The sequence below is a fragment of the Crotalus tigris genome, unplaced genomic scaffold (assembly GCF_016545835.1).
Source record: "Crotalus tigris isolate CLP2741 ecotype Arizona unplaced genomic scaffold, ASM1654583v1 scf7180000022970.308977840:1548163, whole genome shotgun sequence".
Classification (NCBI taxonomy): Eukaryota; Metazoa; Chordata; class Lepidosauria; order Squamata; family Viperidae; genus Crotalus; species Crotalus tigris.
The window spans coordinates 821,393-839,452 of NW_024099557.1; the positions used below are offsets into that span (position 1 = coordinate 821,393).

Sequence of the window (18,060 nt, forward strand, 5' to 3'; positions counted from 1 at the left end):
CACCTAACCAGTTTTACAGGCAAGGTGAAAGAATTGCAACACAGGGGAAGAATTAATTTAACTTTGAGGTTCGATCAAAGAGAGAGAGAGAGAAGCAAAAAGTAGGCATTTACTTCTAATTTTCTGGAGGTTTGCATGTAGGTGGCAGACAAGCAGGATCTTAATCATTTGTAATGAACAGCATCAACGTCAGAATGGGCCTTGCTGCACCCCAAAAGCTATGCCCTGCTCTGCAACATGTGGGTGCAGAGCTGAGGGTGAACTATGGCTTGAAATGCACATTTTACACTGGGAAAAAATTCAGCCTCCCCTCATAAATGTTAAAAATGTATTCTTAGCTTTCCTGTATAAAATCGCATATTGTTACTTGATTGCTGTCTAGACAGCAGTGTTTCTCAACCCTGGCCACTTTAAGACGAGCGGACATCAACTCCCAGAATTCCCCAGCCAGCATTGTTTCTCAATCTTGGCCATCTTAAAATGTGTGGACTTCAACTACCAGAAATCCCCAGCCAGCATTATTTCTCAATCTTGGCCACCTTAAGATGTATGGACTAACTCCCAGAATTCTCCAGTGACCAGTGAGGGCCTCCTAGTCTAGGGGTAGGCAACTTTGGCTCTTTTATGACTCGTAGACTTCAACTCCCAGAATTCCTGAGCCAGCCATGCTAAGGGGAAAGGGAGAGTTTCCAAACTGAGCCATGCTGGCTCAGGAATTCTGGGAGTTGACGTCCATGAGTCATAAGGCGGCCTAGGCCTAGGCCAGAGGTAGGCAACCTCAGCTCTTTTATGACTCATAGACTTCAACTCCCAGAATTCCTGAGCCAGCCATGCTGAGGGGAAAGGGAGAAGTTTCCAAGCTGAGCTATGCTGGCTCAGGAATTCTGGGAGTTGAAGTCCACAAGTCATAAAATAGCCAAGGTTGCCTACCTCTGTCCTAGTCCAATATTCTCTGTGGCTTTTCAACTGCTTCTCCTCCACACTGACCCGAAACAGAAGGTGAATACAGGGATCTTTGGCCATTCTGCTATGAGCTTAAGAGAAGTCCAGATCTTGTGGCAAGAAGTTCCATAAGCTAAACTACAATCCCATGTATGCTTCCCAGATCTCTTGAACTGATGGGGTTTTATTCCCAAGAGACATCCCAAGAACATCTTCTGTACTGGTCCTGTGCTGTGAAGTACAGGTAGTCCTCAACTTACGACCACAACTGAACCCCAAATTTCTGTTGCTAAGTGAGTTTTGCCTCGCTTTATGACATTCCTTGAGTTTCTGTTGCCTAGTGAGTTTTGCCTTGCTTTATGACATTCCTTGCTACAGTTGTTAAGCAAATCATCGCAGTTAGTAACACGGTTGTTAAGTGAATCTGGCTTCTCCATTGACTTTGCTTGTCAGAAGGTCGCAAAAGGGGATCACATGACCCTGGGACACTGCGACTGTCGTAAATATGAGTCAGTTGCCGAGCGTCTGAATTTTGATCACGTGACCATGAGGATGCTGCAACAGTCATAAGTCTGAAAAAAGGTCATAACTCACTTTTTTTCAGTGTCGTCGTAATTTGAAGTCACTGAATGAACTGTTGTAAGTCAAGGATTATCCTGCCTGGTCTCTTGATTCTCAGAGGTTGGCCACAAAAGATATTTATATTTTTTCTCTCCCACAGAGAATCTTTTGTGATTTGCTCTCCCCTGCAGGTGATTCCAAAATAAACGCCTCTTTCCTAAAATGTAGATCTGTATTTAGAGTCTGCGTGTGCATCACACACAGGAAAAGAAAGGAAATTCTAAGTTGTGGGCCATTTTAAGCTTTCCTTGGTGTACTAATCTGTTCCCAGACTAAAAATACAGAGGCTCAAGATGCGAGCCTCACCAAAACAAGCTGCAACGTCACCCTTCACCTCTGACTGCAAGCCCAAGACAAACGTGCAACGGAGGTGGCCACTGCGGAAAATTAAAACCTTGGTGCTCTTTTTAAAGGGCACTCTTAAAATTACGGACTCGGAAACCACTATTTTGCAGACAAGGCTGTTGCTTCTTTCCATTTTTTTTTCCTGGGCGGAGCAGGTCAAAAGTGGACCGTGTATGTGTGTGTGAAAGGGGTGGGGATAAAGAAAGAAAAAGAAAAGAAATAGAAAAAGAAACAAAGAGAAAGAGAAAAGGGGAAGGAAAAAGAGAGAGCAAGAAAGAGTAAAAAGACAGGAAAAAAGAAGGAAAGGAAAAAGAGAAAAGGAGAGAGAAAGTTAAGAGAAAGAGAAAGGAAAAGAAGAAAAAGAAAGAAATAGGGAGAGAAATAGAAAAAGAAAGAGAAAAAAGAAAGAAAAGAGAAAGAAAGAAATAGGGAGATAGAAAAAGAAAGAGAGAGAGAAAGAAAGAAAAAAGAGAAAGAAAGAAATAGGGAGATAGAAAAAGAAAGAGAAAAAGAAAGAAAAAAGAAAGAAAAGAGAAAGAAAGAAACAGGGAGAGAGATAGAAAAAGAAAGAAAGAAAGAGAAAGCAAGGAAAAGAGAAAGAAATAGAAAAAGAAAGTGCCATAAAAGAAATAGAGACAGAAAAAGAAATAGAAACAAAGAAAAAGAGAAAAAAAAGAAACAGAGAAAAAGAAAGAAAAAAATAGAAAAGGAATTAAAGAAAAAAACATAGTTGAGAGAGTGAGCAAAAAAGGAAGGAAGGAAGGAGGGAAGAAAAAGAAAGAAAGAAAGAAAGAAAGAAAGAAAGAAAGAAAGAAAGAAAGAAAGAAAGAATCCAAGGATGCTTATAGCAAAAGAGGCTCTAAAAAGGCTATTTATGGTAACCAGGATGAGTTACTATCCTGGGCATCTCCAGCTGTGCAAAGAAAGGTCCAATCAACTTGATGCATTAAAGACAAAGGAGAGGAGACAGGAAGCAGCTCTAAAATACAATCAAGAAAGAAAAGAAGGACAAGAGCAAAGAAAGAAGTGTAGAGAAAATAAAAAAAAAACACCCGGTTTTTGTCCATACATTTTAATGCGGAGTATCTCTTTTCCAAAAAACATATATATTTCTTGTCTCCTTGCTGTTGAAATGAGCTTCTGCAAGACCGCCATTTATTTCATGAATTGATGTCTTATGGAGCTGCTCTTAATAATGCCTTCATATTATTCCCTTTTTAAAGTTTTGGGGGAAACCATACCCCTCTTATGTACCCTCCCTTTCAGCATTGTCTTCCTCTGTAATTCTTAGGGGTTTAAAAATAACGGAATTAAATAATGTAATGTATTATTTCACACACACACACACACACATCTAACACTGTTGATGTTACCTAGTTGGGTCATGAAATGTCTGCAAGAAAGCAACCAAATGCAAAAAGCATCAAGAACCCCACAGTCATCCTCCTCCTCCTCCTCCTCTCTGCAAACCCCACTCTTAGCACTGATGATGTTACCTAGCTGGATCATGAAACATCTGCAAGAAAACAACCAAGCTCAGAGAGCACCCAGGACCCCACAGTCCTCCTCCTCCACCTCCTCCACCTCCTCCTCCTCCTCCTCCTCCTCCTCCTCCTCCTCCTCCTCTCCACAAACACTGTTCTCTTCTGACACTGATGAGGCTACTGAGTTAGTAATGAAACGTCTGAAAAATAACAATTAAGCACAGAGAGCAATTCTTTTCCTCCTCCACTCTAGAAACCCCACTCCCTTCCATGTATTATGTCACATACACACACCTTCTAGCCCTGATGAGGTTACCTAGCTGGGTGGTAAAATGTCTGCAAGAAAACCAGCAAGCTCAGAGAGCATCTAGGACCTCACAGTTCGATCTGGAGCTACAAATATTCTCTTCTGTCAGTCACACATTAATTGCATGTGCTAGTCCTGCTTATAGTAAGACCGATGCATTGCAAGGGCAGCGTTTTATTGATTTTTCTTTTTTGAGTTCTCGGACAGTTGGGAATTGCTGACAATAAAGCCTCCTTTACGTTAGGAGGGGAGAAGGAAGTAGGAAGGTTGGAGGAGAAGAGGAGAAGTGGGGAGAAAGGGGAAGAAAGTGGTGAAGGAAAGAGGAGAGGAAGAAGAGGGAAGTAGGGAAGAGAAGAAAGGGAGAAAGAAGGTAGAGAAGGAGTGTGGATACGGTGAAAGGGGAAATGGGCAAGCAACACCAAAAGTCATGTGTATGTATTTATTTCATTTTATTAAAAGTATCTTATATATGAATGTAAAAAGAATGTATGTTAACATGTGATAAATATTACGGTATATGTATGGGGGAGAGCTTGGAAAAATAAAAAAATATTTAAAAAAAAAGCCTCCTTTACGTTTACACCGAGTTTTCTCCTCTGCTGGGAAAGGATTCAGCTGCAACTAAGAAGTTGCTCTTTAGCTACACAGTGTGTTTAAAGCTCTGCCTTTTAAGAGGTTGGGAAGGGATCTCTTAAAATTGGAGAAGATTTGTTTGCCTTTTCGCTTTCAAATATGACTCATCCATCCTCCTTCAAGAAACAAAAGAGTGGCTAAAGAACAAGAAAAAGAGCTGCTGATATATACAGGCCTTTCCCCCAAAGCAGCCACACTGCAAATCCACATAGGCTGGGCCTTGGCTAAGCTATTATCAATTAATTAAACCTGGTTAGCTATATCAAGCTATGGTAAATCTAGACAGCATACTAAAAAGCAGAGACATCCCCCTGCCAACAAAAGTACGTACAGTCCAGGCCATGGTTTTCCCAGCTGCAATGTACGGCTGCGAACGTTGGACCATAAGAAAGGCTGAGCGCCAAAGAATGGAGGCCTTTGAACTAGGGTGCTGGAGAAGACTCCTGCATGTCCCCTGGACTGCAAGGCGATCCAACCGGTCAGTCCTAGAAGAGATCAACCCCGACTGCTCTTGAGAAGGCCAGATCCTGAAGTTGAAACTCAAGTACTTTGGCCACCTAATGAGAAGGAAGGACTCACTGGAGAAGAGCCTAATGCTGGGAAAGATGGAGGGCAAGAGAAGAAGGGGACGACAGAGAATGAGGTGGCTGGAGGGAGTCCCTGAAGCAGTAGGCGTGAGCTTAAATGGACTCCAGAAGATGGTAGAGGACAGGAAGGCCTGGAGGAACGTTGTCCATGGGGACGCGATGGGTCGGACACGACTTCGCAACTAACAGCAACAGCAACAACAAATTTAACAGCTGCAGTGATTCACTTAACAACTGTGGCAAGAAAGGATCATAAAAATGGGACAAAACCCACTTAATGACTTCCTCGCTTAGCGACGGAAATGTTGGGCTCAGTTGTGGTCGTAAGTCAAGGACTCCCTGTATTACATTCCCTTCCTCTTAAGAATCCGTGCATGGAGAAATCTAGAAGACAACTTTCGTCAACTTAAAAACAAAACAAAACAAAAATACCAAAACAACAACAACAACAAAATGCCCTCAAAACCAATTATCAGATGATTGACAAGGAGGAAAAATTGTTGCTCAATCCAGTTGGAATTTCTCCATTCCAAAGCTGCTCCATCAAGAGTCTCTTAAATGGCATTTTCCACAGCGTGTATAAACAAGCCGCACCCCAACGCACACCTGACCAGCTTTAACCCAAACTCAACACAGAGGCTTTTCGGCTTTTCTCTCCAAAGCTCACGTCTGAAAATCGAGGATCTATTTTTCCATTGAGGATGAGTTACTTCTGTTTCCCAGAGCAGTGCCAAAAAAATATGCAAATTACAGGGAGTCCTCAACTTACAACAGTTTTGTTTAGCGTTGTAGTGTCGAACTTTAGTTCGAAGTTACAGTGGCACTGAGAAAAGGACCATTTTTTCATACTTACGACCACTGCAGCATCCCGAGGGTCACGTGATCGGAATTCAGATGCAATTGGCCACTGACTCATATTTATGACGGTTTGCAGCATCCCGGGGTCACGTGATCCCGTTTGGCGACCTTCCGTTAAGCAAAGTCAACGGGGGAAGCCAGATTCACTGAACAACATTGTCACCAACTTAACAACTGCAGTGATTCACTTAACAACCGTGGCAAGCAAGGTTATAAAATGGGGCAAAACTCATTTGACAACCCTGTTACTAACTGAACCTCTGCAGTGATTCATTTAGCAAGTGTGGCAAGCCAGATCGTAAGATGGGGCCAAACTCACTTAACAAATGCCTCGCTTAGCAACAGAAACATTGGGCTCAATTGTACAGGTGGTCCTCGACTTACAACCATTCATTTAGCGACCGTTCAAAGTTATGATGGCACTGGAAAAAGCAGCTTATGACCAGTCCTCATTCTTACAACCATTGCAACATTCCCCCCACGGTCACGCGATCAAAATGTGGGCACTTGGCAACTAGCAAGTATTTATGACGGTCGCCATGTGGATCTTCTTTTGTAACCTAACTAGCAAAGTTAATGGGGGAAGCTGGATTCTCTGAACGGTTGTGTGATTCACTTAAGAACTATAGTGATTCACTAAACCACAGTTAAGCCAAAAAAGGTTTGTGAAAAATCGGGGTCTGCTCACTTAACAACCGGCTTGCTTAGCAACAGAAATTCTGCTCCCAACTGTGGTCGTAAGTCGAGGACTACCTGTACTAAAACGTGCTCCGACTGAACGGATCAAACCTCAGGGCCCTGCCACCCATGTTCTTGAGTCCGTTGCCAAGGCCCGTCGGCTCAAAGGTCAGCCGCTTACGAGTCACCCGGCACAGAAAGGCAGGATGAGATCATTAAATCGACGAAATTAGACGCTCAAGATCCATTTGCGTGATTGAAACTATAACTTTGAAAAGAGCCACACACGGTGCTGGGCGGGTGGCTGAGGAGAAATCTCCCTGGGGTTACCTCAGGAAAAGATTTAGTCTATTCTGTGAAAGGAGGACACCGTTTGGAGAGTAGGGTCTTCCGTTGCTAAGTGAGACGGTCGCTGAGTTTTGCCCCATTTTACAACCTTTCTCGCCACAGTTGTTAAGTGGATCCCTGCCGTTGTGAAGTTAGTAACACGGTTGTGAAGTGAATCTGGCTTCCCCCGTGGACTTTTCAGATTTTGGCAGAATTTCTTCATGGCTGTGCCTAGATTCTGCTAAGGGAGGCCGAGCGGTTTTTCTTATCCTGCCCCCCAGCAATCCATAGCATTTTTTTACAGGTAGTCCTCAATTTATGACCACAATTGAGCCCCAAATTTCTGTTGCTAAGTGAGAAATTGCTCGAGTTTGGCCCCATTTTGCCCCTTTCCTCACCACATTTTGTTAAGTGATCACTGCACTTCTTAAATTAGTAACCCAGTTGTTAAGTGAATCTGGTTTCCCCCTGGACTTTGCTTGTCAAATGGTCACAAAAGGGGATCACGTGATCCCGGGACGCTGCAGCCGTCATCAATGTGAGTCAGTTGTTAAGCATCCAAATGTACATCATGTGACCACGGGGGATGCTGCAACGGTTGTAAGTGTGAAGAACGGTCCTAAGTCACTTCTTTCAGTGCCTTTGTAACTTTGAACGGTCACTAAATGAACTGCTGTAAGTCGAGGACTACCTGAACCGTAGAACAAAGCTAGAATTGAAACAATCTTCAGCCGTTAAAAATCAGAATAGCATTTAAGAGATTCAAAAACACCATCAGCAGCCAATCCAATGAAACGGCAAACACCGATGGAGTACAGGTAGCCCTCGACCTACAACAGTTTCATTTAGTGACCATTCAAAGTTACAACGGCACTGAAAAAATTGACTCATGACCATTTTTCACACTTGTGGCCATTGCAGCATCCCCCCGTGGTCACATGATCTACATTCGGATGCTTGACAACTGACTCACATTGATGACGGCTGCAGCGTCCTGGGATCACGTGATCCCCTTTTGTGACCATTTGAAAAGCAAAGTCCGGGGGAAATCAGATTCACTTAGCAACTGGGTTACTAATTTAAGAAGTGCAGCGATTTGCTTAACAAATGTATCGAGGAAAGTGGTAAAATGGGGCCAAACTCAACCAATTTCTCACTTAGCAACAGAAATTTGGGGCTCAGTTGTGGTCATAAATTGAGGACTACCTGTAAAAGAATGCTACGGATTGTTGGTAGCAGGATAAGAAAAACCGCCTGGCCTCCCTTAGCAGAATCTAGGGAGAAATTCTGCCAAAATCTCAAAAGCTGGATGAGAACCGAATGAAAACTTCCTGGAACAGGGATGGAAGCTTCAGTTCCTGGCACAATACTTTGTCCTTCGCGTTAACCAGCCAACAGGGAATAAATCAAGCTGTTGCTTAATGGCTGCTTTGCTAATCTTGTTCCTTTTTCGTCAACCCTTGTCCCAAAATACAGACAAACCCACTTCAGAATCCAAATAAAGCATACAAGTTGTGCAGGACACAACCCCTTCATTCACACATGCATTCTTTTTAATGGGTCATCTCAAAGCCTTCCAATTCTGGAGCACTCTACCTTAACGGCCCACGCAGCCCTAGGTATTTATAGAATAATGTCTGTTTCCGAGACAAAAATTTCCTACTCTTAACTTTCCAAAATATATTTAACCCCAAAGTAGTGCCCCCCCTTTCTCTCTCCATCCTGCCTCGGGTTAAAAGCAACTTAGAAACTTAATTGTGTAGTTCCAGATGTGTGGGAAAGCCAAATTTAATTCCAGTGACGTGCCAGTCAACACTGGCTGTTTTTTCCCCCAAAACATCTGCAGGGTAGAAGATTGAGGGGAAAGAGTATTGTAACTGAATCAACAAACATCCCGGAAAAAACTAGGCCAAGTTTACACTACCTAACTCAATCTGAGTTTGACAAGTATCAACATGCAGCGACGCAAAAAATAAAAGTTATGGTTAGCATCGGTTCACCTATTAATTTCCTTGTTCTGTTGCTACAGGGCAAAGATCCAGTTCTAAAGTCCCAAAGCCACCGTCTCCGGGAAGCCGAAAACAATACATGCAATTAAAAACACGCAAAGAAAAAAAAAACCCTACATTTGCTAAAGCGCGTTATTTAATTGCTCATTTCCTCTTTAACCGTGTTTTTTTAAAATTTTACTCCAGAAGGAAGGGGCAAAATATTTTTACATTTGTTTTATGCATTCCTATTTTAAAGGAGAGGAACACATACTTTTGAGGAAGGAGATCTGAAGTTGGGAAAAAAAAATTGGATTGCATGTCTGATTTACTTGGTGCCAAGTTTTGATTTTTTTTTTGTTGAACCATGTTGAGATGATTCATCGGCTGGCACCAGAAAGGCGTGGAAATTCATCTTTTATAACCGCCAGGTGAGGCCTGAATGTCTATGGTTTTTTTCTTTCTTTTTAGGGCCGTAGTGAAACCCAGTTTTCTGAAAAATCAAGTTCTCCATAGAACATAGAATAATAGTTGGAAGGGACCCTGAAGGTCTTCCAATCCAACCCCTTGCTCAGGCAGGAGATCCTATACCATTTCAGACAAATGATTGTCCGATCTCGTTTTTTGAAAGCCTCTAGAGATGGACTTCTGAAGACAAGCTGTCATCTCAAGCATTTTTTCCTATCAATATACTCTTAGTCATAACTTGGTGATCACCATCTCCAAAGCAGGCAGACCCATCACAGAGACAAAACACAACACAGGTAGTGTAGTCCTTGACTTATGACCATAACTGAGCCCACAATTTCCACTGTTAAGCAAGGTAGTTGCTAAGTGAGTAGTGCCCCCATTTTACAACCTTTTTTGGGCCACTGTTGTTAGGTGAAACTCTGCAGTTGTTAAGTGAATCACATGGTTGTTAAGTGAATCTGGCATCCCCCCATTGACTTCCCTTGTTGGAAGCTGGCTGGGAAGGTTGCAAAAAGGGGATCACATGATCCCGGGACACTGCAACCATCATAAATATGAGTCAGTTGCCAAGCCTTTGAATTTTGATCACATGACCAAGGGAGATGCTGCAAGTGTGAGAAACAATTTGTAAGTGACTTTATTCAGTGCTGTTATAACTTTCAACAGTCATTAAATGAATGGTTGTAATTTGAAGACTACCAGATAGTCTTTGACTTACACCTTGTTGCTTAGTAACTGTTCAAAGTTACCATAGACATGCCTGGGGCCTAGTCATGACCCGGATTTGAAGTTCTGAGGGCTGGTTGCCCCCGTGGTCACATGACCGAACTTCAAATGCTCGGCAACCATTTGCAGTGTCCTGTGGTCACATGACCAAAGCTAAGACAGTTACTTCCATTTTTTTTGGCACACTAAACCCTTGGTTTGCTTTACAACTGCTGCAAAAAAGGTTGCAAAATCAGGGCAGTCATGTTATTGGCTTGCTTTATGACCGTAATGGGCAGACTCCATTATGGTCATAAGTCAAGGAGAACCTGCAGAGAGGAGAAAAGCAATGATCCTTATTTTTTATGGTTTATCTGACATTTGTGTCACTTGTAGAGGGAGAAGATAAAAGTGGAGCTCTAGTCCAGGGGTAGGCAACCTTGGCTCTTTTATGACTGGTGGACTTCAACTCCCAGAATTCCTGAGCCAGCATGGCTCAGCTTGGAAACCTCTCCCTTCCCCTCAGCATGGCTGGCTCAGGAATTCTGGGAGTTGAAGTCCACGAGTCATAAAAGGGCCAAGGTTGCCTAACCCTGATCTAGTCTATTTCATCCCTGAATGGTTCAAGACAGGAACAGAACCCGACCACCGCCCCCATTCAGACGTTTGCAGGTAATCCTCAACGTACAACCACAACTGAGTTCAACGTTTCTGTTGCTAAGTGAGAGAGTTGTTAAGTGAGTTTGGCCCCATCTTGTGACCTTTCTTGCCACAGTTGTTAAGTGAATCATAGGAGTTAAGTAATTAGCACAATTTTTAAGTGAATCTGGCTCCCCCCATTGACCTTGCATGTCAGAAGATTGCAAAAGGGGATCGCATGAACCGGGGACACTGCAACCGTCATAAATATGAGTCAGTTGCCAATTTTGATCACATGACCATGGGAATGCTGTAAGGGTCGTAAGTGTGAAAAACAGTCATAAGTCACTTTTTTTATGCTGTTGTAACTTTGCATGGCCATTAATCAAATGGTTGTAAATAGAGGACTATCTGTATTCTGCAGGAGAGATCAAATGTTTGCCACTTGTTAGGGACCAAACCACCAATTCAACAGAATCAAATCAACATCTCCACCCAACAAGCTAAGAACCCTAAAATGCCCAGTAGTATTTCTGCAGGGATAGGATAGGATAGGATAACTGTATTGTCACTTTAAATGTACACTAATCAGTATACATTAAAATGAGATTTCGTTGAATACAGCTCTCAAAGTGTAATCATCTCCAATACAGACTGCATAAAGATTACAAAAAAAATAAATAAATTATGCATATACCCACATACACACACATATGTGGCCCAGAGAAACAATACAGTCCACTTCAGATGTATACATATGGTCAAAAAAGTCAAGATGGCGGCTTCAACCACATAATTCCTTCCTTCTCTCCCTCTTCTTCCCTTTTCCTTCCTTCCTTCCCTCCCTAGTTCTTCTTTCCTTTCTTCCTCCTTCTATTCCTTCCTCTCCTTCCCTCCTTCCTTCCTCCTCCATTTCCTTTCTTCCTTCTGCTCCATCCCTCCCCTGCTTCCCACTCATCCATCCATCCATCCATCCATCCATCCATCCATCCATCCATCCCTGTCCAGGATACACTGACCTACCTTCCTTCCTTCCTTCCTCCCTCCCTCCCTCCCTCCCTCCTTTAGTTTTTAATCTTCATTCATAAAAAATGCAAAATCCCATGTGCCATATGGGATGTGCTTGTCTCGTTCTATTGTTGCAGAAAACCACAGGACTGACCACGGAATCAAAAGAAGTTGATTTATTTGCGCAAGGTTCAGAGCAATATATTTGTAAGCACATCTGAACAGCTTCTTATAAAAAAAAAAACAAGTTCATATGTACTCTTCAGAAACAGCAAAACACGGAAATATAACTTGTTAGCATTGATTGGTTACTTGAATCACAGCCCCCTGTTGCTATGCTAAAGTAGCTAAAATATCTTGTCTCCCCCCCCCTCGAGGTTACAGGTTTCGTGCCAAAGCTTCTAAGTTTCCTGCAGAACATTTGTGATTAGCTACAAGTGAGACATAGAGACATATGTGGTTACCTGTAACAGAGCTTCATGCTTGACACCTTTGTGCGACCGATAGATGAACTTGTGGTTTGACATTTTCCAGTTCCTTTTTCTCCTTCTAACTAATACACGCATTTCACTATCTATGGCAGGGCTTTTCAACCAGTGGTACGGGTACCACCTGTGGTACATTGGCACCTGGCAGGTGGTACGCGACCATCCTAGAAAAGTGGTAGCGGGGGAGGGGAATGAGCTGAATTGGTGGCAGCCTGAGTGAGAGATGGCTGGAGCTGCAGGGCAGTCAGGGCTCAGTGGAAGCTCCAGGATCAGTGCAAGGCTCCAGTTGGAGCTTGGCACTGATCCTGGCGCTTCTGCTGAGCCCAGAAGAAGCGCCGACCAGCTGGAATGTTGCAGCATCTCCAGGGTCCTGTGATTTACATTCAGATGCTTGACAACTGATTCATATTTATGACGGCCATAGTGTCCCAGGGTCATGTGAAGTGACCAAAACCTGCTGCAACCACCCAGCAGACAGGGGAATAAAAACCAAACGCCCCCCCCACTCCACCCCCACTGCCAATCCTCAACAGAAATGCTCACAACAATGAAAACCTCGGACAGGAGGAAGAGCACTGCCGGGCAGGCAGGTTGGTGTCTTGCTCGGCGGTGGCTTGGGGTGCATTTTTTTCAGCGCCACTGTAACTTTGAATAGTCACTAAGCGAACTGTTGTAAGTTGAGGACTACCTGTATCACTTTTTTCCTTTTTTTTTTTTTTTTGGTCATCAAGTTTTTGACACCTTGCTAGGCGACTGGTGGTACTTGGATGTTGCCATATCCTAAAAGTGGTACAATGGGTGAAAAGGTTGAAAAGCCCTGATCTATGAGACTCATGTCTTCTTTATGTCCTGTTTTATGTCCTATGTCCTGTTTTATGTCCTATGTCCTGTTTTATGTCCTGCCTCACTATCACCCTCCAAATAGGTTCCCCCTGTTTGCCTGGGCTGCCCAGCTTTTATTCCACAGAACAACAAATGTTCAACCTTCACACCACCAATACCTATTGGGCCTCTGGAACTCACTACCACAAGTATTGAAGGCAGGGGACCAAAATGTTTTAACAAAAGCAATTTAAATCTCTAGTTGAATGAAATTGCCTATCAATGGGCTATCAGTCAAGATGCTGGCCTTCCTACTCACATAGTCAGGAGAATCAAATACCCCCTTCCCCATTTATATTGGGGCTATTTATATCACGACTAGCTGCATTCACATCTCAGTTGAGGCCGGACTTTTTAGAACAGGGGTCTTCAAACTTGGCAACTTTAAGACTTGTGGACTTCAACTCCCAGAATTCCTTAGACAGCCACAAGTCTTAAAATTGTCAAGTTTGAAGACCCCTGGTTTAGAAACTGTCAGGGCAAAACATTTCAAATTAAGATGAAATTGGAGCTAGCATTCTGAACTAAATATAGGCTTTATTTTTTTTTTTTTAAAAATATTCTATGTCTTTTTTAAAAAGTCCTTTCCAGAATTTGGCTACCGCCTGGGGGTGTCTAGAGAGGGTCAAAAAAATTGAAGAAGGTGCCCCCCCCACCAACATGAAACACACCGAAAGGGGGCAGGCCTGCAGTTGCATAGTTTGTGGCTGCCATCTTGACTTTTTTGACCTCAAAATCCCCGGTTCAAAGTCACACTTGTTAAAATAGTGGCCTTGAGAAAGTCCTGTTGTAAACTTCTCCACGTCTGGACTCACCCCGTCCCAGTTCAGATCCCTAAGAATTTTGCTGATTTTGGAATGCAGGACCGAATCCCCCTGACAACGATGCACCCCAAAATCCATAACCACACTGAAAATTCTGGGTGTGCACCCCAAAACAATTCAGGTTCAAAACTCACTCCCACGCATACCTGTCACAACATCCCTCTTGTCCTGGCTAAAAGGGCCCCTCACATAAAATAATCCTAAAACTTTCCAAATCTTGGTAAATTACCCCAAATTGGGTACAGGTAGTCCTCGACTTACAGCTATTTGCTTAGTGACCATTTCAAGTTACAGCAGCACTGAAAAAAAGTAACTTATGACCACGTTTCACACTTACGACTGCTGGCCAAGTAGATAAAATTCAGGTGCTTGGCAACCGAGATATCTTTATGAAATAAATACAAATGTATTTATACATTTGTAAACTTTCCAGCCAGTTTCCAACAAGCAATGGCAGAAGACAGATTCACTTAACAGCCACATGACTCACTTAACAACAGTGATTCACTTAACAACTTTGTTAAGTGATTCACTTAACAACTTTGGCCAAAAAAAGCTGTAAAATGGGGCAAAACTCAATAAGCAAGAAAAATTTGGGGCTCAGTTGTGGTCATAAGCCTGTAAAAGTAGTTTTTATTTGTGCTACAATATACAAACACATACCCATCACAACAGAGACATTAAAACTGTTCAAAGTTACAACGTTGAAGGAAGGGACTTACGACCGAGTCCTTGAAGTTTGATACGTCATTCTGATCATGAGGGAAAAAACTGGGGTCTGGGGACCCAGGGGTTCAGATCACACATTATATTTCAAACCAGCCAGCTTAGTCTAGGCCAGGGGTGTTCAAATTTGGCCCTTTTATGACTTGTGGACTTCAACTCCCAGAATTCCTCAGCCAGGTGTGGCTGAGGAATTCTGGGAGTTGAAGTCCACAAGTCATAAAAGGGCCAAGTTTGAACACCCCTGGTCTAATGAGACAGGCAGTCTGTTTTGGAGGCTGCCTATGCAGAAAAGTAGACTTTCTCGCTAAACCGTGATTAAATTAATTATGATTAATCTTGTTGGACTCCAAAGCTATGCTGACTATTTCCTGAAAGAAAGTCCATTGAGAAGCCACAAAATGGTGTTTTTCAACCTTAGGAACTTTAAGATGGGTGGACTTCAACTCCCAGAATTCCCCATGCTGAGTTGAAATCCACCCATCTTAAAGTTCCTAACGTTGAGAAATACGGCACGGAAAACTTTCCCCCCCAAAATCTACAGATAAGCACCGAGTTCACATCTTTCCTTCTGCCTGGCTGAGCATTCACACAACCCATGCAATCCCCTCCCAACAAAAGACACAGCCCTTGCATTGACACAATTGCACGACGCTTGTTCGCCTGCACCCAGGTTGGCAGTTCTGAAAGTCTCATAAATCAGCCCTTTGGTTAATTCTGGATCTTGTGTGAACTCAGGAAAGGGAAGCAGGTTAAGCGTGTCCTGTGAATGCAATCCTTGGGTGGAAAGGGTTTTATTTTATTTTATTTTTTTTAGAAAGGGACAGGGAAAGGCAGATTCAAACAGCATTCAAACCAGAAAAACAGAGATGCTGGGTCTGTTTTCTCCAATGGAAGGGGGAGCATCCCCCCCCCCGCCCAGCTGGTATCAATAAAAGAGGCGGCAGCATTATAAGAAATAAGGAATAAGGCTCCACAGCAAATTGGTAAAGTATGAGTTTGTCATACGGGTCCCCGGGAGTTTTCCTTCCCCAGGAACGCAAAGAAGGACGGAAGAGACAGGGGGCAAAAGTACATTTACCGGGAAGAAAAACTCACAATTCTGTAGGGCTCCCCAAAGCACCCCGGAAAAAGTCTTTGGAAAGAGGGAAAGGTGGGGGGCTTAAAACAACTCTAAGAGGAGCAGAAGAAAGGATAAAACTTTTCCCACCAGGAGAAATGACCGCTAAAGGACCCAAATGGAAATCAGTCAATCAATCAATCAATCAATCAGTTAATCAATCAACCAATCAATCAATCAGTCAGTCAATCAATCAATTAACCAGTCAGCCAGCTATTCAAACAATCCATCGAATGATCCGTCTTTTGGAGGAGAGATGTGAAGCACAGAAAGAGGTGGCCCTGGACCCCCTTTCCCCCCCCCCAAAGATAAAGGCATTCAGGGAGGATCCAACCTCGGAGCCAGGTGTGTGGGGGGGGGGCGTGAGAAAAAGGGGCGCCCTTCTCTGGTCCCGCGTGAAGGAAGGGAAGGGAGGTGGGGCGGGGGGTCCTTACCGACCACCAGGCACAGCACATCCAGCGCCACGAACAGCTTGGTGCGCTCCATCGCGCTCCGCCCGCCGCTTCTGCGATCCGCACGTTCACATCGCGCAAAGCAGCCGGGCGAAGGACGATCCCCAAGCGCCGCCGCCGCCGCCGCCGCCTCGGAGGGGAGGAAGCGGGGAGGAGGAGCCGCGGGTGGGTGGGTGAGATCGGCCGGGGAAAAGCACCGCCCTCGCCTCGCCCGCTTCTCGCCTTCGGGGCGAGGCGCAGGGTGGGCCTTAAGCTTGCTCCAGCTGGGCGCTCCCGGAGCATGTGCAGAGTGCCTCGCTCTTGCGACCTGCGACTTGGGCTCGGCGGACAACCCCACCTGTTTTGGAACAGTCCCGCGGACGCCTTCGCTTTCGGAAGGCGCTTCGGGAAGCGGGATTCCTGAGCACGTGCAGAGTGAAGTGGATTAAGGAAGCGGGATTCCTGAGCGCGTGCAGAGTGACGTGGATTTCAAGGAGGAGGCGAAGGGAGGTTTTTTTTTTTTCCTTCCCCTCAGCCCGACCAACCCGGCTGTCGTAGAGCGAGGATGGAAGCTTTCCCTCCCCTTCCCCTTTCTCTCTTCTGCTGCGATGGTCAGTCTTATTACAGTTAGTCCTCGACTTACAACGGAGCCTGACATTTCTGTTGCTAAGCAAGACGTTCCTTAAGTGAATTTGGCCTTCTTTTATGGACCTTTCTTGCCACAGTTGTTAAGTGAGTCCGTGCAGTTGTTCAGTGTGTAACACCGTTGTAAAGTGAGTCTGGCTTCCCCTACCCCTTGACTTTGCTTGTCAGAAAGTGGCGAAAGGGGATCACCACACACACACACACACACACACACACACACACGGCCACTGCAACCGTCATAAATATGTTAAGCGGCCAAATTTTGATCATGTGACCGTGGGGATGCTCCTGCGGTCGTAAGTGTGGAAAACGGTCACTAAGTTGTAAATCGAGGACTGCCTGTGTAAGCGCTTCTGAAGAAGGAAGTTGTGTTTTGATGGCTTAAGAAAATGTGGGGATCTCAAGTGTTGGAGCAGCTGCGATGTTCCTCCATCCTTTCTTTTTCTTTCACTGGGAGGGAGGGAGGGAAGGAAGGGTTCCCCACCTGGTGAGCCAGAAAAAATTCCCGAAGAAGAGATAATTAAGAAAATTTTAGATTGTGCAGAAATGGACAGACTGACACTAAAAATGAAAGAAAAAGAAGATTCAGATTACTTTACAGCAGGAGTCTTCAAACTTGGTCCTTTTATGACTGGTGGACTTCCAGAATTCCTCAGTCAGGCACACCTGCCTTGGATCCAAGCCCACAGTTACATCAAAATGGCCGACTGAGGAATTCTGGGAGTTGAAGTCCACAAGTCATAAAAGGGCCAAGTTTGAAGACCACTGGTCTGAAGTGAGGGATCTTTGGTGCTCTCTGAGCTTGCTTTGTTTTTTTGCAGACGTTTCGTTACTCTAACATCATCAGGGATAGTCAAATCTGCGCTAGTAGTGATGATGTAACCTAGTTTGGGTTATGAAACATCTGCAAGAAAACAAGCAAGCTCAGGGACCCACTTGTTCCCGACACTTTGAAATCAGGGCCAGATTAATTCAGAGCACCTGCCAAACGCACCCTTCCACTTTGCTTCTCAGAAAAGAGGAAAACCATAACCACATTGATGCACACAGGATATCCTATTACAGTGGTGGCGAACCTATGGCACTGGTGCCAGAGGTGACACTCGGAGCCCTCTCTGTGGGCACACGTGCCGTTGCCCCAGACTTGCCTCCCCCTCATGACCCCCCTCACCAGCAGCCCCCCCGGAGGAGAGTCGCCCCCAAGTGTGGCCCATGCGGAGCAGCGCAGCCAAGGACATGGCAGCCACGCAGCTTAGACAAGACTCTGCCCTCACGCCCCATTGTGCACAGTTGATGCTGCAGGGCGCAGGGAGAGGGCGTGGCCGCCATGGTGCTGCTGGGCTGCCTGGGTGAT

General features: G+C 44.5%; 1 protein-coding gene across 1 annotated transcript in view; it reads right to left on the reverse strand.

Moving 5' to 3' along the window:
• The window catches only part of PLPP2 (phospholipid phosphatase 2), a 40,263-nt gene extending 24,030 nt beyond the window's left edge, over positions 1–16,233 (reverse strand). The window contains exon 1 of the mRNA XM_039319267.1: positions 16,065–16,233. Coding sequence (XP_039175201.1) covers positions 16,065–16,116 — 52 coding nt within the window. The 5' untranslated portion in view covers positions 16,117–16,233. The remainder of the gene's footprint in view (positions 1–16,064) is intronic.
• Positions 16,234–18,060: the final 1,827 nt, after the last annotated feature.